The sequence below is a fragment of the Cervus canadensis genome, chromosome 21 (assembly GCF_019320065.1).
Source record: "Cervus canadensis isolate Bull #8, Minnesota chromosome 21, ASM1932006v1, whole genome shotgun sequence".
NCBI lineage: Eukaryota > Metazoa > Chordata > Mammalia > Artiodactyla > Cervidae > Cervus > Cervus canadensis.
In genome coordinates, this window is record NC_057406.1 from 15991230 (window position 1) to 16018552 (window position 27323).

Here is a 27323-nt window from a genome sequence, read left to right on the forward strand (position 1 = left end):
TGTAATACATGTTGCCATTCCTTATACTTCTGTTCCGAATTAAAACTATCACACGTGCTTGCTTCGGCAGCACATATACTAAAAAAAAAAAAAAAATTGGAACGATACAGAGAAGATTAGCATGGCCCCTGTGCAAGGATGACACGCAAATTTGTGAAGCATTCCATATTAAAAAAAAAAAAACTATCACACGTTCACAATGTCTTTTCCTAAAGTCCTTCTGTGTCTTTGGATCTCCCATAGCATGCTATCCTGTGTACTTCATTTTCTGATGGGTTGACCTACAGTAATTGACACTTAATACCAGTTTGAGTGTAAGTTTCCTCATCTGTAAAATGGGGACAGGACCTGCTCCAATGATTATTGTAAGGGCTAAAGGGGATAATGCATATAAAGTAGTCAGCACAGCCTAAAATATTGTAAGCAGTCACAAAGTCACACACACACACATGCAGATTCACATAGAGGGTGTCTGTAAACTAGGTCTTATCTGAGAAATTCTGATGAAAGTGGTATCAGGGGTTCTGAATCTAATCTTCATTCCATGTGACAATCAAATGACTGAGGGATTTGCTTCTCATCTTCACTTTAAAAGGAGAGTCATTGTCTATTTATTTTAGAAAGATACTGACTCTGGCTTGCCAAGAGCACTTTTTCTAAAATGTAACGTACGGTTAAATTAAGGCACTGGATGGTTAGAAGAACACCAACTCTGAGGTTAAGATGAGATTTGACAGCCTGAATCCCAGTTCTGCTACTTACTAGCTGTCCCCTTAGGCTGGTTGATGAGTTACTGCTTTTGGTCCTCAGTTTCACTAGTAGAGTATCTAGGTCCTGGCTCATATTTCAACCTGGTCCATATCAGATGCTCAGTAGTGTGAGATGGGATCAACCTCTCCTTTAACAGAGGCATGCCCAGCGACCTCCACCAGTCACCTGGCTTCAAACACCGTGAGTGCCGACGGCTCCTGTATGTCCCCCTCCCGTCGAGGCTCTCCGCCGAACTTCACACTCATGTGCCATGTGGAGTCAGCACCCACCTAACGGACACCTCAGAAGTAATAGGCCTCAAACTCAACTGCTGATGTCCCTCTCTCAGCAAGCCTGCTCCTCCCCTGGCTTCCTCATTTCAGCAAAGCCTTCTGCTCAGCCCTTCTGCTGGCGCAAGGCTGAGGCCCTGCCACCTTCCCCTCCTCCTAATACCCTCCCCTCCTACAGGCAACCCCATCTGTCAGCAAACCCTGTCTGTTCTACCTGCAAAGTGAACCCAGAATCTGACCACTTCTTCCCCTGGTCCACGTGGGTGCCATCCCTGGCCTGTGTTATTACTGTCGTCTCCTGACTCATCTCCCCCAGGGCCTTCAGTCACGCTCTGCTCTGCAGAAGCTGAAGTCCAACCAGAATGCCAGACGGAGCTGCCCGCCCCTCCCCCACCGCTCTGACTCATCTCTGACTCTGGGCTGCCCTTCCTGGAATGGCAGGCTTGTGCAAACCTTAGAGCCTTCACATTAATATGTTCCTGGCCTGGGATGCTCTTTCACTGATGAGCTCAAGTCCCTCCAGCACTTCAGGTTTTTACTGAAATGTCACCTTATCTGCGGGGCCTTCCCTGACCCCGTATCTTGAGATTGCACACGTTGCCCCACCCTGTATGCCACCAACGCACACTTCCTGTTTTTCTTTCCTACTTCATCTTTCCTATTTTCCCCTGGCACTTACTACTCTTCCACATGCTGTATATTCTACTTATTGGTCTTTGAAGGCAAGATTTTTTCTCCCCCCCCCCACCCCCACACTGTACAGCAAGTGCCTTATAGAGTTCCTGGTACAAGAAAGTTCTCAAAAATATTTGTTGAATGGATGAGAGAATAAAAGAATGAATGAACAAATACTCTGTATCCTAGGGAGTGAATAAAATATGTATTGAGCATCCATTATGTGGTCAGCAATGCATTAGGCAAAAGGAGACTATGGTAGATTTGTAAGAGATGCTTTCAGACTCTGAAGGAGCATTTTAGAGAGAAAAGAATACCAAGCAATGATGTTGTGTAAATGCTAACTGATGGAAAAGCCAATGTTGTAGAGGTTGGAGAAGACAAGAGGTCAATAATGAACAGAGCAGTAAGGATGAGCAGAGACGAAACAAGGGAAGGGAGTTCCAAGGGAGAATGATGTACTAAAGACCCAGAGGCAGGAGAGGGCATGGAGCAGTCATGTCACAGACCGGGCTGACTACCAGATGGGGCAGGAAGGTTTGCAAAACCAGACAGAGTCAGAATTTGATATAATGGGGAAAAAAATCAAGAGGATTGGACTTCCCTGGTGGCTCAGAGGTAAAGAATCTGCCTGTGCCAATGCAGGAGATATGGGTTTGATTCCTGGGCTAGGAAGATCCCACATGTTATGGAGCAACTAAGCCCATGTACCACAACTACTGAGCCTGTGCTCTAGAGCCCCGGAGCCACAACTACTGAGTCTACGTGTCATAACTACTGAAGCCTGAAAGTCCCAGAACCCAAGCTCTGCACAAAAGAAGCCACTGCAATGAGAAACCGAGAAATGCAACTAGAGAATAGCACCCGCTCACTGCAACGAGAAAAGCCCGTGCAGCAATGAAGACCCAATGCAGCCAAAAATAAACTGAGCTCATCACCTCTTTTTCCGGTCTACCCATTTCTGCCTTGGCCCTCAGCAATGGGGTAACATACCTCCAGCCCAGGCCAACTCACCCTCACCTCTTGTGAGAAGATCTGGTTCATAGGGTCAACAGGCTTCTTAGAGTAAAATGACTGAAACTGATCTCAAACTCAAAATTCATGCTTATCGTTGGAGATAAAGGGATGGAAGACAGTGGATCCCCCCCAAAAGGCTATGTCTGTCCATCTCTGCTCTTAGGGATAGTTCACTGACAAAATTATGGAAACTCTGGAATTTCTAGCTAAAAAAGATGGATGGAAAAACCTGTTCCAGCCTTATATCATCTGAATGCTGAAATTTTTCTAAATTATGAAATGTTCCCACAGATAATGGGTATTTTGCTTTGGACAATGCAAAGGCCAACTTTCATGATCAAGTTTCAGTTCAATTTTCCTAAGGATCACAGACTAGATTATAAAACAGGACTGCTTTTGAACATGGCTTATTTGTATTATTTATTTATCTTTGGCCATGTGGCATGTGGGATCTTACCTCCCCAACCAGGGATAGTACCTGCGCTACCTTAACTGGAAGTGCAGAGTCCTAATCACCAGATGGCCAGGGAAGTGGCCGTCTAATGGCTTACTGGTAATGACAGTTTATTTTTTATCACATATTTCCACATGCTAGCTTTATCGTGATTATTTCCACTGTGAAGAACTGCCACTCACATTTCTTTTCTTTCACCAAAGCGGAAATTCCTCATACTGAAGAACTATACAGAGGAAAGGAAGACAAATGGAGATAGGAAGGAGAGTGAAGCCCTGTGTGACTCTGGCTCTTTGCGGTGATAGGTAACTGATTGGTTACTGACCACGCTGTCAGCTGGGGGAACACTGGGACATTATGGACCTGGAGGTGGGGTGACACTCACCTCTGGAATTTGTTCACAATGGTCCTGTCTCTATTCGGCAGATTAAGCCTTGTTGATGGTATGGCCAAGGTGTCAACACACCTGCCCCACTCCGACAGTCCTCTACGGCTCAGGCTGAGTCACATGCTGAATGGTTATCCATAGGATTCAGATTCTCTGAACCCATGAAACTTTATAAATCACTGACTCCAAACCCTTGATTAGAGAGAGAAGAAAGCAAAGCCCAAAGGGGCTAACTGGCTTGCCTCAGGTTAATAGAGCAGAGCCCCAGTTAGAACCCACATCACTTGACTTCTATGCTGATACTCCTGTCACATGCCCTGGCACCTTGGCGGTGGCCGGCAAACACATCACTAGTCACTGTGGTTGTTCAGGCACTCAGTCATGTCTGACTTGTTTTGACCCCATGGCCTGTAGCCCGCCAGGCTCCTCTGTCCATGGGATTCTCCAGGCAAGAACACTGGAGTGGGTTGCCATTTCCTTTTCCAGGGGATCTGCCCGACCCAGGGACTGAACCTGCATCTCCTGCATTGCGGGTGGATTTGTTACCTCTGAGCCACCAGGGAAGCCTCACTAGTCACTAGCTGTGCACTTTTAAAGCTACGGCTATGTTATTCTCTGATTCTCTGTTCACAGACACACGCATGCCCATGTCTGCTTATCATCCTATCTAAAACCATTTGAAAACTTTATCTCTGCTAAATTTAGGTACTCCTTGTTCTTTCTTTCTTCATCAGTTCTTGGGGACGCCCCCTGCCTATCTTCTTAGGGTGCAATTCATTTCTGAAAGGGACCTCCTGCTGAGTATCTTAAACATTTTGATGACTATAGAATAGAATTCAGGTATAAATGATCAAAATGTCCTCGGAATAAGAACAGAAGGGGCATTTTAAGGGTAAACTAGTAAATGACTGTTATCTGTGAGAAAGGAAAAAGGCTCTTATGAAGGTTAAAAAGTTTTTTGTTTTTTTTTTTTTAAATGGGAATTCCCTGGAGGTCCAGTGATTAGGACTTGGTGCTCTCAATGCTGAGATCCCAAATTCAAACCTTGGCTGGGGAACTAAAATCTCATAAGCCAAGTGGAATGGTGTGAACAACAACAAAAAAAGGACATATTAGTTTTTTCAGTCACTTAACCCAAACAACCTAAACCTGAATTGCACCCAAAGTCCCATCAAAACTCAGTTTTTTATTGTTCCACTCAAGCCAGGGGCTCTTAGCAGTTCACAGGCAAGGCCATGTTAAGGTTAGCGCCAATGATACAAGCTGGCAATTGTGTGTGCAAACTGGTGCTGAGGCTGAGAAGTTATGATGTTATGATCAGACAACAGACTGACCCTGAAGCCACATTCCCTTGTATGACCCCACTGGGAAGAGGTACTCACTGGCTTCTTAGCCTAGGAAAAGTCAGCACCGCTTCCCTCCACCCCCGCCACCCTGGGTCAGGGGCCAGCCCTCAGGACTACCTCAAGCCTGATCATATGCTCGGAACTATTTGTGAATGTCTGTCTGCACTATTACAGTCTTTTCTGTACTATTACAGATTGTGCAAATGGTCACATAGTTTTTTTGTTATGACAAAAATTTATAGACTGAAAGAATGTTAAGGCTGTTTGCTAGCAGGTTAGTTGCTAGTCACTGTTGACTTGTGGAACAGGACAATAAAGGCTGACCAACCCTCAGGCACGTGAACACACAGAAATGCTAGCAAAGATAGCAGCCTGAGGCTTACAATCAGAGAGTGCTTTTTTATCACATTGTAAATCTCTGTAAATTAGCGAACCACATGGTGGCCAACTTCTAGCCAAATTATCAAAGCTAGACTCAGGAATGAAGAGTAATCTGGTTGAGAAATTCTGCTTTGCCGCATGAGCAAATCACTTAGATTCTTTGTACCTTGATTTCTTCACGTCTAAGGTAGTGATGTAAAGAAAAGAATGTGGCCCGCCCATTCCAGTTCTTCAAGGACCACGCCAGCGGCCACTGCAGCTGCCCACCAATGGCGCACCTAGGGGGGACTTCAGGATGGAGAAAAACTGGAAGGATTCTGTGCTTTGGATACTGGTCTAGATAGTTCAGATGTATATCTAAGGGACAGTTTCAACGAGTCCAGATTCTGGCATCTTCACATAACACAGAAAGGCACTAAAATCATTAACTTGAGACGTCTGCTTTTTGTGACTGGCAGTAATCTTTTGATGCTCAAAGTGTGTGTTAGCTACTTAGTCGTGTTCAACTCTTTGCGACCCTACGGACCGTAGCCTGCTACAGGCCGCTCTGTCCATGGCATTCTCTAGGGGAATCTTCCTGACCCAGGGATTGAACCTGGTCTCCTGCACTGCAGGCAGATTCTTTACTGTCTGAGCCACAGGGAAGCCTCTCTGAAGCTCAACTACATGCTTTTTTCCAAGCAAAAAAAATTCACATATTAATATATCCCTGATCTCTTTGGAGCCTTCCTCAGAGCCATCCAAGAGGCTGTCTTCCAGGCTGTATTCCTCAGTAAAGTCCCTGAATAAAACTTAACTTGCCATTTTTAGGTTGTGTGTTTTTCTTTCAGTGAAGAGGGAAAATACTAGCCATCTTGCAGGCTGTTGTGCAGATTATAAGAGAAAATATCCATAAAAAAGCATCAAACATGTACTTCCTTGAGGCCACTTAAGAAATATTTACATATGAGCAAATATTTTATACAAGCATATCTATACCTAACTTCTTAAAATCTGTGTGAGATCTTTTAACCAGTTTTAAGACATACACTCTCAGGCTCAAGCCTCTAGCCTTGAGCTAGGGGTGGGAAATTTTGGTCTTCACCCATCTTGATCTGATTTTAACTAAATTAAGTCTATAGCAAGTTTCAAAAATAAAGCTCTGAGTTGACCCCAGTACTCCCAGGAAGAAGGCAATTTGCCACGAAGTTCATCCAGCTTCATTCAGTCTGAGGCCCTTTCTCTGCACGGGTCTGTTAAGGCCTGGGTGGGTGTGTGTGTGTGCAGGGGTGGAGGTGGGAGCTAGTAACGTGCTCACGTGATCATACATCTAGCAACATGCTCACGGGGTCATACATTGTTATAAAACGTGTAACATATTTTTGAATTCTTTTTCTTAAAGAAAGTCACCAAGATTAGAGAATTTTCAGGTCCCACAAATCCTGGATTATTAAAAAAAAAAAAAAAATCAACCACTACAACAAAACTAGGCATTTGTTGTCATTGTCATTCAGTCTTTAAGTGGTGTCCGACTCTTTGCAACCCCATGGACTGCAACACGCCAGGCTTCCCTGTGCTTCACCATCTCCTGGAGTTTGTTCAAATTCATGTCCATTGAGTCAGTGATGCCATCCAACCATCTCATCCTCTGCCCTAAGATCTTACAGAAAAACCTGAACGAACATTTGGGCCAACTCAGTATTTCAGACCCAGGATTCCTGTTTAAGTCCAAGAAGGGAAGGAGTGCTGACGTCACCTACCAGAGAAGTCTACCACAGAGAAGTCTACCAGCTGCGAGCACAGGCTCAGCACAGGTCAGGGAGAGAGGCCAGGCCTGCAGAACCCCAGACTCATCTTCTCTGCTCGGTCCTGTCTGCCCCTCCTCTCACTTCTTTTCTTTCTTTTGTGCCTTGTGTTACTGCTTCCTCCTCTTCTTTCCCTGATATAAAGGCCTGAAGTCTTCTATTCCCTGCTTCTTGGCTTTTACACTTCATGGTTCTCTCTCAAAAAGTCTTGAACTAGTGTGTGGCAGCCTGAGTTGTTTTCCCCCTTTTGATTCCTGACACTGGTTTTCAGTGGAGAAACTGGAGTTCTTCACTCCTGTTGTGACTTGATCTGGCCAGGGGTTGCCCCAAGGCTGCCAAGTGGCTGCCCCAAGGCAGCCAAATGGCTAATTAGCTTTACACAGCCCTCCCAAATAACTTGTCTTGGTAGTTTTTCTTCCTCCTGTGAAGAGTTGCCAAATCTAGGATTGCAAGTACAAACAAAGTAGGTGAGACTTCCTTTTTGCAACAAGTATTCCAGCAAGTGAAACAATAAACTCTTGCTGAACCAGCTGGGATTCTAACAGGAGAAAAGACAAAAGGCATCGCACCCTCTAACTGAACCTGTGAATCTGAACGGGTGTGGTTATTTGTTGGGTTCTGTTTCTCTACCTTTGTGAGCATACGTAGTCACCCTTTATTCTTCAGGTCTGCGGATTTGGTGAATTTTAGTACATTCGCAATGTTGTGCAACCACACCCACTACTAATGTCCCGATACCTCTATCACACTAACCAGAAACCCCACACCTCTCAGCCGTCACCCCCAATTCAACCCTCCTCTCATTCCCACCAACCACCAATCTACTTTCTGTCTTTATGGATTTGCCTATTCTGGGCATCTCACATAAATGGAAGCAGACATTACGTGGCCATTTGTGTCTGGCTTCTTTTGCTCAGCACCATGTTTTCAAAGTTCATCCACGCTGTAGGAAGTTATCAGTATTTCATTCCTTTTTACGGCTGAATATTCCATTTTATGAATATTAATATTTTATCTATTTGTCAGTTGGGTCATTCACTGTTTGTCAATGATAATAATGTGATGAATATGTGCATACAGGTTTTTGTGTGAACATATACATCAACTCTTTTGAGTAGATAATTAGGGGTGGAACTGCTGGGTCCTACTATAACTCCTTAACTTTGAGAAACTGCCAAACTGCTTTTTTCAGGGGCTGCCCTGTTTGACGTTCCCACCAACCAACCACACATGAGGATTCTAATCTCCCCACATCTTCACCAACATTTGTTTACTCCTTTTTTTGGTTACAGCCATCCTGGCAGGTGTGAAGTGGTATGTCATTATGACTTTGATCTGCATTCCCAAAGACTAAAGATGTTGAGCATCTTTCCACGTGCTTATTGGCCATTTGCATGTCTTCTTTAGACAAATGTCTATTCGTATTCTTTGCCCATTTTTAAACCGAGTTGTCTTTTTATTGTTTAGTTATAAGAATTCTTGATATATTCTGGATACTAGACCCTTACCAGATAAATGATTTACAAGTATTTTCTCTCTCTCTTTCTTTTCTGTTTCTCATTTCTTTTCACTTGCTTTATAGTATCCTTTGATGCAAAAAAGTTTAAAATTCTGATGAAGTTCACATTATCCCTCACCATCCATGCTGAAAAAAAAATCCAATTTCTTTATCAGCATCTCAATATTACTTGAAGATTTGGGAAGAACTTTAAAAACTATTTAAAAATTTTGTATTTTATTTATTTATTCTGGCTGCACCCTATGGCATGCCAGGATCTTAGTTCCCCAACCAGGGATCAAACCTACACTCCCTGCATTGGAAGTATGGAGTCTTAACCCTGGACCACCAAGGGAAAGTCCCCAAGTTAGGTATTTTAGAATGTAATAAAAGCACATATACCTTAAAAATACAAAGCGAGATTAAGACTTGAAGAAGTTGGAAGCTTCTGGTGAGATGATGACCTGGCTCCCTATAATTACTGTTAGGTTCTTAGTATAAATAATACAAATGCATGTTATCTAGGGGGGCTTCCCAGGTGGCTCAGCAGTAAAGAATCTGCCTCCAATGCTGGAAACTCAGGAGATGCGGGTTCGATCCTTGGGTCAGAAAGGTCTCCCAGAGGAGGGCATGGTATACCCACTCCAGTATTCTCTCTTGGAGAATCTCCATGGACAGAGGAGCCTGAGGGGCTACAGTCCATAAGGTTGCACAGAGTTGGACACTGAAGCGACTTAGCACGAATGCTGTATAGGAATTCCTAGGTTTTGCTTTTGTTTCCTTCTTTCAGAAGAACTAAAGAAGAACTAAAACATGGGGTCAAATTATTCTTTAGCTAAAGAATGAGGGTTTCTAGTAGCCCTTCTGGTTCAATATTTTTAATTGAATATTCTTAATTTTAATATACATGTATATTGTATTCCAACTATAATCAATCTTTTCCACCAGAGCCTGAGGTATATACCATGGGAGCCTTAAAGGGCACTATGCCAGCTAGCTTCTGCTTGCTGGCTAGCAAACAGAAGTTTTATATTTGCGGACGGTAATCCAGAATGGTGTCCAAGTCCATCTGAGTTTAGAATCGCTATCACAGCAGAAACTGGAAACCTCAAGGGCTGTAAGCCATTGAGCATGTCTACATGGAAGCCACTTCTCATTACAGCACATACAAATACACAGCGACCCAAGCTCAGCCTTCTGGGATTGCATATCCTCCTCAGATTTGCACACAACATACTCACATGAGTTCTTTCTCTTTTTTTTAATAGTGAGCTCTTAGTTGCCTACAAAACTACTATCTTACCACTTATAATTTTGTGTAGCAGGTATGACCATGTATGCTTTTTTATCAAAATGCCATAGCAATATGACAGATACTTGATACTGAAAAGCATCTTTAACTGACAAAAGCTTTTTATTTTTAATTTAAACTTAGCCTGTGGTTGGTGTGGGGTATTTAAATTGTCCACTTGACTTCATGTGAATCAAGAACAAAACGTGAGTCTTATCACTTTTGTCCTGAACTTCTCTCCGCTTTCTGACAAACGGTCCCTACAATTAGAATGCAATGACATTTCCATCAGAAGTCTCTATCGCTAACAATTATGGTACATGAGGTTCTCAGATAGAATCCTTCGTTAAGGGTGTCCAGAGTTTCATGAATCTCATTTATGTTCAAAGCCACTGCTTGAACAGGGAGGAACTCAGATTTAAAAAGCAATCCAGGGACTTCCCTGGTAGTCCAGTGGTTAAGACTCCATGCTCCCAATGTAGGGGGTGTGGATTCAATCTCTGGTTGGGTAACTAAGATCCCACATGCCCCACATGCCGCAAAATGCAGCCAAGAAATAAATAAAATAAAAAACCATCCATTTTAAGCCAAAAGGAAATCCTTATCCAGAAATTACTCATCCTTAATTTTCGTGTCTTACTTGCCACCTTCCACATTCTAGCTTTGAAAATAGGGAGAAATAAAGATGTATACAGCACCTTTTGGGATACACAAATCTTAAGCTTTGAGGTCTCTAGGAAGCTATTATTGCTTCACAAAGAGAATTTTAGGTGGACCCTAAATCTCCCTGCCCTTGACTTCAGTAACTGCAGGGGAAATGTCAACACCCTTCAGCCCCCACCTTAAAAACTCTCTGCTTCAGGAGGACAAATCACTTAGAATTGCATGAGGGCATCTAATTTTTGTTAGAGCTACAGGTCACAACAGAAGGCCTGGAAAGATTATCATCTCTATTACCTATCTGATAATAGACAGATTATCAGATATCTCATGTTCCTAAAGACCTAAAATTTTACTAAAGATGAGGTAATGAGTTAAGCACTGTATCTGATAAATAATTTTTAAAATTATATTTAATTCATAACAAGCGGCAATAGTTTGAAACAGAATACAAAACTTACCTGCATTTAAAAAAATAATATAGTCATCAAAGAGCTTTCTTATTTGATAAGAAATCAGAGCTTATCTATCTGACAAGAGATGATAATGATATAATAATGTCATTAGTACATTAATCCTATGATTCAGTAATAATAATAATATTTGGAGATGTTAGCAAATGGGGAAACCTAAGCTATAAAGAATCTGAGAGCATTTTGTTTATCCCAAAGATCGTAGGGTACAAGTTTAAGGTACTATGGGGGACATCAACTGTTACAAAAAAGGGACTTGAAGCCACACATTAAGCCCGCAGTCCTCAGACAAGTGGGGAAGTGTATAACATGGAGAGCTGTTAAAACACGGATCACTGGGCCTCATCCTGAGAGTCTCTCATTTAGTCCCTCCTGAGAACCTGGTTGCTTAACAAGTTCCTAGCAGGTCTGATGCTGCTGGTCCCAAGACCACACTTGGAGTCTCCCTAGAAAGGAAAGAGATGAATATCTACTGAGGGAAAGGAGAGAACAATTATTTAAAACTATCCTGGGTCAGGCTTGGCCAAGGATTGATACAGTCCATCTCACCTGGTCCTCAGAGCTTCCCCAGAACAACGCTTCTTTCTCACACTTGGCCAGAGCAGAATGAGAGCGAAGGGTCTGCCTAGGCAGGTCTCTAGAAATAGGCAAGCTCTTCGATGACTATATCATTTTAAAAAATGCTGGTCAATTCTGTATTCTGTTTCAAAATATTGCTGCTTGTTATTAATTAAATACAATTTAAAAATGTGTATCAGATACAGCGTTTAACTCTTAACCTCAATTCTTTACTCAAATTGGCCTTTGGGAACATGAGGAAAAGGAAGGCTAAAGCTTAGTAACTAGTCGATGGTGAAAGAGTTGGCACATTATTTAATCTTATTATAATTATTTTGTGGCTGCAATTATTTTAGTGCATGTGTGCTTAATCACTGGATGGCCAGGGAAATCCCCAAATTTAATCTTAATTAATTTTAGAAACCTGCACCTAGGCCTGCAGGTCTGTAAAGATGCTTGTCCTGCCAGCTCACTCTGTCACATCACACCCCGCCCCCTCCATCCCTGTCCCCTGAAGACTCAATCATGCTTTCCTCTGCGGCTCCTTTATGGAACCTCTGGTGTCCCAGCCAAGCTGGACTGCTTGCTGTTCCTCAGGTCTTCCTCACTTTTCCTACTCTCCACATACATGCTCATTACCCTTTGTTGTTGAAAAGTTTCCCTTTCCATCTCCACCTGACTAGAATCTTCCATGCCTTTTAAGGTCGAGCTGAAATGCCATTTCCTTTTTGAAGACCGAACCCCATTTTTAAAAGGCTGCTGGACAGAACTCCTTCAATGAGTTCCCATGACTGCCCAGACAGATTTCATGTCAGTGGGCATGTAATTGCTTTGTTAAATTACCCTGTGCATAGAATCTCATGGGCCCTGTTTTACACATGTCTCTGCAAAGAAATGGGCTTCCCAGGTGGCGTAGGAATAAAGAATCTACCTGCCAATGCAGGAGACACAAGAGACGCAGGTTCAATCCCTGGGTCAGGAAGATCCCCTGGAGTTGGAAGTGGCAACTGGCTTCAATATTCTTGCCTGGAATATTCTATGGACAGAGGAGCCTGGTGGGCTACAGTCTGTGGGGTCGAAAAGAGTTGGACATGACTGAGTGACTGAGCACCCATGCATACTGCAAAGAAATGGTTCTGTTTGACATTAAAGTTATATTGCCATTCAAACATGAACTTTTGTGCAATGTATGATATTGGAGTGTGGATTAAAAAGTTGGAAAAATATAGTTAAAAGAAATCCCAACAGGAAGCTTTAGGTTATGATGAAATTTGTGGCCATGAATTAGAATAAAGATAAAAGTCTAAAATGAAGAATGGACCTAGCCTTTTGGGACGAGACAAGGCCTTGAAAGTCTTTAGGACAACCTCCTCACTTCACAGTCATAGGATTTTTGGACCGTGCTTTGTATTACGGTCAGAAGTCTCATTTGTCTCATTAATGTTGCTCAGTTTCCACTGCGCCTAGCTGTGGGCTCTTCATTTTGCTACTTGAAAGAAAAAAAAGCTTTTTGCCCTGAATGACGGATTTAGTTGTGAAGGGCCAGGCCTGACTCTGGTCCAAAGGGAGCTGAACTGTAGGACCTCCTTTGATTTTAAAGGTTGCTAACCATAGTGGTGCTGATTCTGAAGCTCCAAGGAAACAGTCCTCACCCTCAAGTGCCACTTTAGACGAGTCTACCAGTCAAGCCGTAGTCATGGTCAAGCCTGAAGGAGGAGCTTGTGCTAGGTGGGGTGGCCATCTGCTCCATTTGGCTGATGCCATCTTTGGCTGCTGAGAGTTACCTAACATGCTGATTACATCTTGGTTCAGTCATGTCGAAAGTAAAAAGTAGAGGATACCAAGGGCCTTTGTCTTTCCCATCCCACACGCTCCTCCCAGTCCCGAGATGGTAAAGAGCAGGGGTTTCAGAGGTGGGCAGAAACGGGTATGAGCTGGAGGTCACAGCTTCCTATCTGCACGAGGCAGCTAATAAGAGGACTGTACATAACTTAGGGGTAATTGGCAGGCCAGGCGGGGTACTGTTGAGCACTTTATAAATGTCAGCTACCAATGCCATTATCAATACACTCTATTCTCTTCCCTCTCTGTAAGCATCTCTGTGGCATTTCAGTCCCTCCCTGATTCAATTATGATACCACTGAAAAGTGAAATGTGTTAGTAGGGTCGTGTCTGACTCTTTGTGACACCATGGACTATAGCCCCCTAGGCTCCTCTGTCCATGGGATTTTCCAGGCAAGGATGCTGGAGTGGGTAGCCATTCCCTTCTCCAGTATTGACTTCTAAAACTAACTGTTATCAACCCTTATCAACAGTTTTCAAGCTCAAGACTAGGCTTCACAAGACAAGCCGGAGGTGCCCTTTGAACCTAAAAGCCAGTCCCCAAACTAGGTCATTCCCTGGCACTGAACAACATCTAACTCTCACTTGACCTCTCCACATCTGTGAAAGTCACCGTCACCTTTTCAGCTCCCCTGGCAGAAGAACTGAGCTTGTTTTTTTGTTTTTTGTTTTTTCCCAACTATTATACTTCTTTCTCTTTCAGGCAATCAGTTGTCAAGTCATTCATCCACACTTTCACTTATTCAGCAAATATCTATTGGGCCTTTTCCACAAGGCAGGTACTGTATTCAACTGATGAACGGAACTTAAACGACTGCTGCCCTCATCTGCAAATACATAATCACGTGTTGGCATGTGTACTCACTCAGAAGGGGATTTCAGTCTGGAGGAGAAAGTACAACAGGTCACATAACTTAAAATGAGAGGCAGGCAAGGACTCTGCGAGGAAGTGACAATCTGAACCGAGGCCCGAAAGAGGAAAAGGCTCGGTGAGGTGGGTAATGAGCACAGAGTGCTCTTGGCAGCCGGATCAGCAGGTACCATGGCTCAGGTGCAAAGGGCCTGATGCCTTTTCTGAGGAGCTGGGGCAAGGCCACGTGGCCACAAGGCTGTGAACTTGCTCGGGTTGAAACTGGAGTGGGAGATTCCCAGGGGTATATGGAACCCCTGGTGGGGGCTCAGCCAAGAGAGGGATGGGGACGGGTCACCCTGGCTGAGCCAGGGAGAATGGACTGGGTGGACAGGAAGAAACTATAGAGACCTGTCCAGGGGCTATTCGGGCAGTTTTGGTGACAGATGGTCAGTGGCTGTGATGATGGAGGGAAGGAGTGTATCTGAGGCACAATTTGGAGGTGGTGCTGATAGAACTCGGTGATTGGGGTGAGGGCAGAGTGAGGGGGGTGCTGATAAGCCTGGTTTCTGGTGCGTGCAGCTGTGTAGATGAAAAGTAGTCACGGAATCTATCTTCCAAACTACTCTGTACTCCTGGATCCGCTCCCAGGACAGTGCTGGCCCATCGCTCCCCTTTCAAGTATCTGCGATGGCTCCTGATCACCCGCTTCAGTAAGCACACACGTCTTCCCTTGGCTTTCAAGGATCCACAACCTACATTTCCAGTCTTTCCTGTTCCTGGAATGTGTCACCACACATCCTTGCCTTAGTCCCTATTCCTCACCATCTCAGTCTGCTGAAACCCTATTTGACTTTCAAAGTTCATTAAAGGTCCAGTCGTTAAACCTCCTAAAACTCTGGGAAGCTCTGCCAGCACCTAGAGTGCCGCCTGTTATTATGGTTACGAGAGTACTTCTCGCGTGCCTGTTCCCTGCCCCCAGCAGACCACAGGTCATACCTTCGGGTGCCCAGCCCCATTACTCATCCTGTACCACTGCCCACTCCTTTGCAGGGCCAAGCACAGTGCTTCACCCATAACAGGTACATCTTGCTGAATTTATTTGGAACAATTCGTGTTGCTAATTATGCTGAGGAACGAGGAGACCTGAGTTGTTGAACTGGAGATGTTTTCCAGTGGCATCTGCCAGCACCAGAGCTCACAGCAAAATTTATCTTCCACCAAACTCCTGGCAATCAGACGCAAGACAGACACACACATGCCCCTCTTGACAGCGTCCTCTGCCTGTTTGAAATTCTCCAGTGCAGCAGTGCTCATAAACCCACCCTTTCCTTGCAGCACCCAATATCAAAAAATTACAGCCTCTAACTCAGGAGTTTTAAAACTGCTTGCTGTAATCCATTAGTGGGTTTTGAAATCAATTTAGTAGGTTAAAAATGATACTAAAAAATAAAATAGAAAATAGCTAAGCACACTACTTATATTCAGGATGAGTAATGTTTCCTGAAACTTCTGTTTCCAATGCAAGTATACATCTGTGTGTTTACTGGGTCATGATGTAAAATGTTATTTCTCACCATGGGCCCCAGTTCAAAAGGTTTGAGGGCTAATGCTGGGTAGATCAAGATCAGCACACAACTCAAACAGGGAAAGATGTTAGGGAACCAGTAATGAGACTATCTAACTAAAACAGTGAGACACTCATATTTTATCCCTTTAAAATGTGAATGTCTGATATACCCAACTCTTCCTTCAGGGGACCTGCATTTCAGTGCTTTTAACCAAAATTAATCTCGTTAGTAGAAAGTGAGTCAGAAATTGTTTCCAACTACAGGCCTTTCGGTACCTCAGACAAGGATTTCCTCCAGTATCCCAGTTCCCCAGGAGAGGTGGTTCAGGAACTCCATTGCTGAAAGGCTACTGGTTTCTAGGTTACAATACACAGAAGTGATGATACTTTTGTAGGAGAAGCATATTTACAACCAGAAAAATGCACCCTTTCTTCCATGTACTTGTCAACAAGCTTATCAATGTATGTTTCTGTATATGTATGTAACATAAACCTAGAAAATACAATCCTATACATCCATGTGTGAAACTTAGGCCTGATCAATTTGGGGGTCAATGTGAACCCAAATTGACCTAAAAATGAGATATACTATGAGTTACTGAAGGCAATGACACATGTGGGCTAGGAAGGGGGGATGTGGGCCATGGTAGGATGGGCAAAGGGGCTCAGGAGTGTGATGGATGTATTATACCAAGTTTTTATTACCTTGATGCTTGGTGGTAATGAGAGGATGAGGTTAGAGGGGTAGGCTATGGAGACAACAACTTTCTAGACAGGTGTATGCCCCATGATAGTACACAGTCGTCCACTACAAGTGTGTAGGCTGTATTTGATTATGTCACCACTAAAAAGACAGATTCCAAGCCTAATTCTAGCCGCAGCTCCATTTAACAGGTTGTCCCTTATAATTTGTTGCTCCTTGTGTTACAATCTCCATTTATAGTTGAGACATCAACAGCTGACTTCCTAATGAATGAAATGTAAACACTCTTAATTGTCAATTATAATCCCAACAAATAACTGGGCCTGGAAACAAGGGTGAAGAAGTAGGAAGTTCAAAGCTGGTGTGGTGCAAAGAACCCTAGATTGAAGTACTAATAAATTTGGGTTAGATCTGGGTGACAGCAAATAAGTTCCACAACCTAATGTTCCTGCCACCTCTAAAATTTTGTAATTCTACAAGAGAAGGTAAAGGTGATCTTTATCTGGAAGACAGAAATAGTATCTTGGCTTGATGTGCTATGGGCAAATGACAATGATATTACCCAAGGTTGTTTAAATATGAATTAATGCCTTTCCCATTATCTGGATCGTATTAGCACCCTTTAGGTGATATTACATACCAGCATTTAAGGCTTTCCACATCTGCCCAAATTTATCTCAAATTTCTTGTGGTTCAGACCTGCTCCTGCACCCATCCTCCCCCCCAAGTCTGGTGTGTTTAATTCTTCACCACCCCTACTCTCCTAGCTAAAGTCCCGTAACCTTCATAAAGCCTTCCAACTACTCAAATATTTAATATCAGCTTATGACCTTTGAATTCCTACCAGACTTTATAGCAGTCCTATCAGATAGGCATTATTATGCTCATTTCATCTAAAGGCCCAGAGAAGTTAAGTGGTTTGCCCAGCATCCCAGTTTGTGCGCAGCAGGACTGATTTTTTTGCCCTCCAAGTCCACACACTTTTTTTTTTCTTACCATGCCATGCTGCTTGGCTATTAAAAAAACCATAGAGGAAGGATGCAGTAAAAAAGCCCATAAACCAGTTACAATAGGGTTTGTTGGGACATAAATGCAAATACACCACATCCTTTGAACCACGTGTGTAAAACACGCTTGGGGTAGCGTGAATAGTTTTTAAGGGCTTGCCAACCCTGTTTTCCAAGCCCAGTACTAAAATGATATTCCACGGTAAATGACAGGTGGGTGGCTAATGACCAGAAAAAGCAGTATGGTTAAAAGAAGAAATTAGAAACGGGACAAAAAGACGAGAGTGTAATACAAGCTGGCAATGCACACAAGAGACACAGAATATGCAAGCATGGAGTATGGGGCTGAACGGGTCCATAGGACTAAAATATCTAAGTTAGGAAGCCTATACCTGCCAATGAGAAGCGCGCGTGTCTGAGGGTTGATATTAATAACAGCAGTACACATGGACAGAGAGTAGAACTCAAGAGAGAGACAAATAAGGACAGGTCGTGGGGACACAGGGCAGAGCATGACAGGATGAGGGTGGTGGCGCCCAATGAGGGGCCAGAAGGGTACAAGAGGGGTCGAAGGGAAAGGTGAAGAGGTTCAGAGGGTACAGTGCCCCCAGACTCCAGAATAGTGTCATCTTCCTCTCCACAGCTGGTTGGTGTGTGCGAGGATTCACATCCGCACCCCGAAAAGCCCTCCCCGTGGCTCCGAGAAGACGGTGAGGTCACATCCCCGTCTCCCGGGGACTCTGCGAGGGGTCCTTACCTAGGAAGATGGAGATGATGAGCCGCAGCGCCTGTTCTGACGCGCCCAGGGACGTCGCCAACTTGTTAAGGCTCAGGTCTTGGAAATCCCACCGCAGCCCCCTCGTCAGCTCCGCTTCCATGTCCCCCTCGGCTGCGGACGCCATCTTAGCTCCGGGCGTCCCCCAGGGACCCCTCTGCTCCGCGCGCCCCGAATGTGGGCACAGCGCTTGAGCTTCACCCCCAATTCCGGCCCGGAGCCCGCCCACGGCGTGCGCATTGGCTGCAGACCCGCCCAGAGGCTCCGGACTCAGCCGGTCATTGGTCAGCCCGGGCCGGGGGCGGGGCCTCACGCGGCAAGGTAGGCCGGGGGCGGGGCCTCATATTTGTAAGGCAAAGGTGACTCGGCCCGGGAAAGAACGCGGGGCAGGCCGGGGGCGGGGCTTGGAACCGGGAACCAGACCCGCGATTGGAAAAGTAAGAAGCCGGCGGCGGAGGACTGTACAACTCAGTTCTAACAGCTCGGGGGAGGAGTCGGGGCGGGCGAGAGTCCGGCCGGCTCGTGCGCTGCCTCTCTATTGGCTGAGACGGAGCAGGCGAGAGTCGGGTAGAGGGGGGCTGTCACCCGACCGCGAGGTTACTCTCGGTCGCAGGCGCGCCGGGGTTACTGGGGCATGTAACAGGAGGGCGCGAATTCCTGCGGCGGCCTCGCGAGCGCCCCCTAACGGCGCCGCGGCTGTTCTTGAATCGTTAGACAAGCCGCCTTCCCTCCCAGACCGAGAGGACCACCCCGGCGCCCCCAGCACTCTCTACCTGCTCCTTTGATTTCCTGTAACTTCCTATATTAAAACGTTGCCTTCCTCCGAGAGGCGATGAAATTAAGCTACGCTGATTTAATCATTCAGTCAGTCAGTCAGTTCAGTCTCTCAGTCGTGTCCGACTCTTTGCGACCCCATGAACCCCAGCACGCCAGGCCTCCCTGTCCATCACCAACTCCCGGAGTCCACCCAAACCCATGTCCATTGAATCGGTGATGCCATCCAACCATCTCATCCTCTGTCGTGCCCTTCTCCTCCTGCCCTCAGTCTTTCCCAGCGTCAGGGTCTTTTCCAATGAATCAGCTCTTCGCATCAGGTGGCCAAAGTATCGGAGTTTCAGCTTCAGTATCAGTCCTTCCAATGAACACCCAGGCCTGATGTCCTTTAGGATGGACTCGTTGGATCTCCTTGCAGTCCAAGGGACTCTCAAGGGTCTTCTCCAACACCACAATTCAAAAGCATCAATTCTTCGGCGCTCAGCTTTCTTTATAGTCCAACTCTCACATCCATACATGACCACTGGAAAAACCATAGCCTTGACTAGACGGACCTTTGTTTGCAAAGTAATGTCTCTGCTTTTTAATATGATTTAACCGTTAGGCTTTTCATTTAAAATTGAACTAATTTGTCACTAAGTAATACAGGTTCAAGATCAAAGTGCAAAGAGGATAGAAATTGGAGACAAAAGTCCTTTTGTCCCACCTTGCTTTGCATTCTTACTTCCAGTGTTCAGATCAGACTAACAAAAATGTGCCAAGGCCTGTGCTGGGCTCTGAGCCCAAAGCTATGGAGTGGAGATGGTGCACGGACATATAAGGTATTAATGATGTGTAATTAAGTGCAAGGGAAGGCAAGTGCTCTGAAGGAAAAGAAGAATGTTCCGTGAGAATATGTAACAAAGGAACACCAAGTTTTCAGTGATCACTGGAATTCGTGGAGCATTCTTGCCCGAGTGCAGCTTATACTTCTATAGCACTTTGCACTTTATGCAGCACTAATAGTCATATTATTTCACTTAACTGATTATGAAACAGGTTATTTACAGACACAGAGGCTTGGAGAAATTCAGCAACCTGCAAAGTTCCTTCCCTAGTAAGTGGCAGAGACAGAATGGAAACCTAGGTGTGTTAAAGTTCACCTCTCTCCTCTTCAGGGGGAGACAAAATGAAAGAAAAACAAACAAACAAATGGAGAAGTCAAAAATAATATAACTTCCCCCTTACAGGGACTTCCCTGGTGGTCCAGTGGCTAAGAAGCTGCCCTCTCATTGCAGAGGACCCAGGTTCCGTCCCCAGTCAGGGAGGTAGATCCTGGCTGCCACAACTAAAAGGTCCCATGTGTCCCAACAAGAATAAAAGATACTGTAAGCAAAAAAGACCTAGTGCAGTCAAAAAAACAAACATTTGCACAGCTGAGTCTGGTGTATTCCTTCCTGTCCTTCAGAGGTCCTCTTCTTTGGTACTTATCAATCCCATGCCTACTTTTATACTTTATACAATGTATATATCCAGAAACAATTGTAATACAGTTTTGCATGCTTTTAAACTTTATAATTGGCTGATTCATGTCAATGTATGGCAAAAACCACTACAATATTGTAAAGTAATTAGCCTCCAACGAAAAAAATAAATGGAAAAAAATAAATAATGAACTTTATAATTACAGCAGAATGTATCATTTTGCAACTTGTTTTTATGATTAACATCTTTATTGAGGCAGACTCATGTTTTTATAGGTAACTGTAATACAGTCATTTTAATTGTGATGTAACATTGCCTGGTATGATTATGCCACTTTTTCATGATCATGTTGAGAAATACTTGGATTGTTTCCTATTGATGTATTTATTTTATTACAAACGTTGCTGCTGTGGACATTCTCCTTTAAGCAAGAGTGAAAGCTTCTCTAGGACTGTAACTCCAAAGTTTTTTTTTTTTTTAATTAACTGGGATCTATTGCTCAGTGCTAAAGAATCCACCTGCCAGTGCAGGAGATGCGGGGTTTGATCCTGGGCTGGGAAGATCTCCTGGAGAAGGAAATGACAACCCACTCCAGTATTCTTGCCTGGGACATCCCATGGACAGAGGAGCCTGGTGTGCTACAGCCCATGGGATCACGTAAGAGTTGGACACAACTTAGCAACTAAACAACAACTACTGTAGGAAACATGTTGCTACCCAGTATACACGTGTTCATACACTACATAACATATATGTATAGTACTCACACTATATGCACACATCACACACTGCCTTGCTATGTATGTGTTCTCTGATACTTTCTGTTCTAATTCATTAAAAAAATAATCAGGATCCACTAACTTGATATCACTACTTGCTAGTAGTTTATGATTCTCAGTGTTAGAAACACCCCTTTAGGGATTATAACCAGGAGAGGAATCATGAGTGCTAAGGTTTGCTCACCTTCAATTTTACTAGATTTTGCCTAATTGAAGTGTTTGGCTAAATTTTAAGGCCCTTAAAACCTTTGATTTTCTGAATAAGTAAAACATATTTGTTAAAGCATCCAGTCAGCTAGACCCTGTGTAAAAACAGGAGTCCGTTTCTTCCTTATATCCAACTCAGTAATATGTCTGCCCTTTCTCACACCTCTGGTGTTACAAGGCAAGGAACAATGTGGCAGGAGGCTGTGTCTCCCTTAACACAACAGGTGCCTGTTTACTTTCTCCCTCAGGTACTTGATGGGCTGCATTCCCTTCATTCTTCCTACTGTTCCAAGGAAGCACCTGGTCCTCTAGTTACACTGGCTGATGAGCTGCTGACTGGGAGAAGATTGGGATTCTATGACCTCTTACTTTATAATTAAGCACATTCGTGGGAGGCTTAGTAAGTCAGGTTCTGTGCTGGTCCCTCGACGTAAAGATGGCTGAGACAGCCCCTGCCCACAGGAAGTTCTGTGTCAAGACATGGAAAGATAATTAGAAACCAGAGTGGAAGTGTTTGTATAGAAATAAGCATAATGCATTAGTGAAATTCCTCATTTCTTATGACTGTTTTCCCCTGGGCCCCCCTTCCCTTTTTTCTTTATCAATTTCAGTATTTCCTTCTACTCCCTTTCCTCTGGCTCCTTGACCTCTATTATCCATAACTATCTGCAGGTCTTCCCATCCTAAAGTTAGTTAGCCGCTCAGGCTCAGTCGTGTCTGACTCTTTGCGACCCCATGGACTATATACAGTCTGCCAGGCTTCTCTGTCCATGGGATTCTCCAGGCAAGAATACTGGAGTGGGTTGCCCTTTCCTCCTCCAGGGGATCTTCCCAACCCTGGGATCGAACCAGAGTCTCCCACATTGCAGGCAGATTCTTTACCCTCTGAGCTACCAGGGAAGCCCTCCCACCTTAAAACACCCTCCTTTCCCCTGAGGTATCTGCCCTCTTTTCCTTTCCCTTCCTACCTACTTGTAGAGAACCTGTCTTTTTGGAGTTCATTCAATATCCGGGTATGGATTTATAATCTCTCAACCTTTGGCAGTAAGCTTGGGACCCTGTGACTAGTTATGGCTGATGGACTGTATGCAGAAATGAAGTGTCATTTCCTGGCCAAGGAGGTGAAGGATCAGGATGACTCCGAAATTTCTCTCTTCTCTTGATAGTAACACATACGGAGGACAAGTGTTCTGAGATGGAAGAAACCACCCAAACTGCTTCTTTCTCAACGTTTAGCTTGAATGAAAAATAAACATTTGTGAAATCCGAAGATTTAAAGTTATTGCTTTAACTTGCCCGGACTAATACATGGGACTAATACACCAGTCTTTAACCCCATTAGAACTTGGTGTTCGTTTATGAAACTATTCACTCAAAGACCAACTATTCCTTACTAGTTATGTGTACCTTCCCTCTGAAACTGAGCTGGACATTGTGGGGCTCCCTGGCATGGCGTGGTGGCCTTTCTGTCCCCCATTTCTTTTTTAAAAAATAATTTTATTTATTTATTTTCGGTGTGCAGGGTCTTGGTTGCTTTCAGGACTTTTCTCTAGTTGCGGCAAGCAGGGGCTACTTTCCAGTTGCAGTGGGCGTGCTTTTCATTGTGGTAGCTTCTTTCCCTGTGGAGCTCAGGCTATAGGGCACATGGGCTCAATAGTTGGTGCCTCCTGGGCTCTAGAGTACAGGCTCAAGAATTGTGGCACATGGGCTTCGTTGCTCCGTGCTATGTGGGATCTTGCCAGATCAGGGATCAAATGGAAGGTCTTCCGCAGTGGCAGGCAGATTCTTTCCCACTGAGACACCAGAGAAGCTCTGTCCCCCATCTCTTGTAGGTAAGACTCTAGCCACCATGACCTTCCCTGAGTTCCAAAAGGTGGATTCAAACAATTTCTTGATTGAGGGAGAAGCAACTAAGGAAACAACCTGAGGCCAGATCAAACAGATCAGAGAAACTCACCAAGATTAGGAGACCCACCACCTGAGATGAGATTAAGGGAGTGAAAGCCCTGCTCACATTCTAATCTTATCAGACACCCCACCTTTGACCCACTGTCATAAAAAGCCTCCTCCAGTTCTCTGGAGTTGAGACACCTAGTTTTTCAAGGCAGAACCCCAGTGTATCTCCCTTTGCCCGACAAACAATAAAGCTATCCTTTTCTATTTCATGCAAAAGTCTGCCTCCAGGATTGATTTGGCACCAATGTACAGAGAGGCTGAGCTTCTCTGTCTCATATTTTTTAAATAACTTTTCTTATTTTTTGGCCTTGCTATGCATCATGTGTAATCTCAGAACCCTGACCAGGGATTGAACCCATGGCCTTGGCAGTGAAAACTCAGAGTCCTAACCACTGGACTGCTTCGGAATTCCCTGTATCATATTCTTTTTTCCCCCCAACAGCATTCTTGATTTCATGGATGAACTCTGCTATATTAACCTTCTGAGAACATGATTTACGGATTTGGGGGGATTTTTAAAAATTGTTGTTTATATTTCTTCTTTTATTCTCAGTACTTTCTTTTTCCCTCTGGGGTTTTGTTTTCTGTTTATCTCTTTTAGGGCTTCCCTTGTGGCTCAGCTGGTAAAGAATCTGCCTGCAATGTGGAAGACCTGTGTTCGATCCCTGGGTTGGGAAGATCCCCTGGAGAAGGGAAAGGCTACCCGCTCTAGGATTCTGGCCTGCAGAATTCCAAGGGTCCATGGGTTTGCAAAGAGTCAGACAGGACTGAGTGACTTTCACTTTCTTTCACATTATCTGTTTTAAGATGCTGGTCATCCTTTCATATACAAACAAGGTATTACAAAGTTGTTTGGATGTATGGGCTGTGAACAGGGCTTGTTGCCTGGTGAATTTCCCTGAAATTGATTGGGCTGGGTGTTCCCCTTTTGACTGAGAAACTTTGGAATGTCAGTAGGTGGAGGGTTTATTCTCTAGGATTGTTCAGCCTCTTCTGAGAGGAACTTGGGTATGGCATAAGCCCTCTTGGAGGAGGTAATCATTAACCCCACCATAGAGCTGCCAGAACTCACACAGGACTGGGACATAGACTCTTGGAGGACACAAACTGAACCTGTGCACCAGGACCCAGGAGAAAGGAGCAGTGACCCCACAAGAGACGGACCCAGAATGGCCTGTGAGTGTCCAGGAGTCTCCAGTGGAGGCGTGGATGGGTGGTGGCCTGCTGCAGGGTTGGGGGCAGTACATGCATGGGATCTTTTGAAGGAGGTCACCATCATCTTCATTACCTCCACCATAATTTGGCCCCAGGTAAATAGCAGGGAGGGAACACAACTCCACCCATCAACAGAAAATTGGGTTAAAGATTTACTGAACATGGCCCTGCCCATCAGAACAATACCCAGTTTCCCCCTTAGTCAGTCTCTCACATCAGGAAGCTTCCATAAGCCTCTTATCCTTCTCCGTCAGAGGGCAAACAGACTGAAAACCACAATCACAGAGAAATAACCAATCTAGTCACATGGACCACAGCCTTGTCTAACTCAATGAAACTATGAGCCATGCCGTGTAGGGCCACACAAGATGGATGGGTCATGGTAGAGAGTTCTGACAAAATGTGGTCTACTGGAGAAGGGAATGGCAAGCCACTTAAGTATTTTTGCCTTGAGAACCCCATGAACAGTAGGAAAAGGCAAAAAGATAGGACACTGAAAGATGAACTCTCTGGGTCTGTAGGTGCCCAATATGCTACTGGAGATCAGTGGAGAAATAACTCCAGAAAGAATGAAGAGATGGAGACAAAACAAAAACAACACCCAGTTGTGGAAGTGAGTGGTGATGGAAGCAAGGTCTGATGCTGTAAAGAGCAGTATTGCATAGGAACTTGGAATGTTAGGTCCATGAATCAAAGCAAATTGGAAGTGGTCAAACAGGAGCTGGTAAGAGTGAACATTGATATTTTAGGAATCAGCGAACTAAAATGGACTGGAATGGGTGAATTTAACTCAGATGATCATTATATCTACTACTGTGGGCAGGAATCCCTTAGAAGAAATGGAGTATCCATCATAGTCAACAGAAGTTTGAAATGCAGTATTGGATGCAATCTCAAAAATGACAGAATGATCTCTGTTCATTTCCAAGGCAAACCATTCAATATCATGGTAATCCAAGTCTATGCCCCGATCAGTAATGCTGAAGAAGCTAAAGTTGAACGGTTCTATGAACACCTACAAGACCCTTTTAGAACTAACACCCCAAAAAATGTCATTTTCATTATAGGGGACTGGAATGCAAAAGTAGGAAGTCAAGAAACACCTGGAGTAACAGGCAAATTGGCTTTGGAATACAGAATGAAGCAGGGCAAAGGCTAATAGAGTTTTGCCAAGAGAATGCACTGGTCATAGCAAACACTCTCTTCCAACAACAGAAGAGAAGCCTCTACACATGGACATAACCAGATGGTCAACACCAAAATCAGATATTCTTTGCAGCCAAAGATGAAGAAGCTCTATACAGTCTGCAAAAACAAGACCGGGAGCTGACTGTGGCTCTGATCATGAATTCCTTTTTTCCAAAATCAGACTTAAATTGAAGAAAGTAGGGAAAACCACTAGACCATTCAGTATGACCTAAATAAAATCCCTTATGATTATACAGTGGAAGTGAGAAATAGATTTAAGGGACTAGATCTGATAGAGTGCCTGATGAACTATGGACAGAAGTTCTTGACATTGTACAGGAGACAGGGATCAAGACTATCCTCAAGAAAAAGAAATGCAAAAAGCAAAATGGCTGTCTGAAGAGGCCTTACAAATAGCTGTGAAATGAAGAGAAGCAAAAAGCAAAGGAGAAAAGAAAGATACACCCATTTGAATGCAGAATTCCAAAGAATAGTAAGGAGAGATAAGAAAGCCTTCCTCTGTGATCAGTGCAAAGAAATAGAGGAAAACAATAGAATGGGAAAGACTAGAGATCTCTTCAAGAAAATTAGAGATACCAAGGGAATATTTCATGCAAAGATGGGCTCAATAAAGGACAGAAATGGTATGGACCTAACAGAACCAGAAGATATTAAGAAGAGGTGGCAAGAATACACAGAAGAACTATATAAAAAAGATCTTCATGACCCAGATATTCACGATGGTGTGATTACCCACCTAGAGCCAGACATCTTGGAATGTGAAGTCAAGTGGGCCTTAGGAAGCATCACTACGAACAAAGCTAGTGGAGGTGATGGAATTCCAGTTGAGCTATTTCAAATCCTAAAAGATGATGCTGTGAAAGTGTTGTACTCAATATGCCAGCAAATTTGGAAAACTCAACAGTGGCCACAGAACTGGAAAAGGTCAGTTTTTATTCCAATCCCTAAGAAAAGGCAATGCCAAAGAATGCTCAGACTACTGCAAAACTGCATTCATCTCATACACTAGTAAAGTGATGCTCAAAATTCTCCAAGCCAAACTTCAACAGTATGTGAACCATGAACTTCCAGATGTTCAAGCTGGATTTAGAAAAGGCACAGAAACCAGAGATCAAATTGCCAACATCTGCTGGATCATCGAAAAAGCAAGAGAGTTCCAGAAAAACATCTATTTCTGCTTTATTGACTATGCCAAAGCCTTTGTGTGTGGATCACAATAAACTGTTGAAATTCTGAAAGAGATGAGAATATTGACACTAACTGCCTCTTTGAAAAATCTGTATGCACAAGAAACAACAGTTAGAACTGGACATGGAAACAACAGACTGTTCCAAATAGAAAAGGAGTACGTCACAGGCTGTATATTGTCACCCTGCTTATTTAACTATATGCAGAGACATCATGAGA

At 44.0% G+C, this 27323-nt stretch overlaps 1 protein-coding gene and 1 pseudogene across 1 annotated transcript in view; one reads left to right on the top strand and one right to left on the bottom strand.

Annotated features, from left to right (window-relative positions):
• Positions 1–18541, bottom strand: part of LPCAT3 (lysophosphatidylcholine acyltransferase 3) — a 33347-nt gene extending 14806 nt beyond the window's left edge. The window contains exon 1 of the mRNA XM_043440261.1: positions 18295–18541. Coding sequence (XP_043296196.1) covers positions 18295–18439 — 145 coding nt within the window. The 5' untranslated portion in view covers positions 18440–18541. The remainder of the gene's footprint in view (positions 1–18294) is intronic.
• Positions 59–173, top strand: LOC122424099 (annotated as a pseudogene).
• Positions 18542–27323: the final 8782 nt, after the last annotated feature.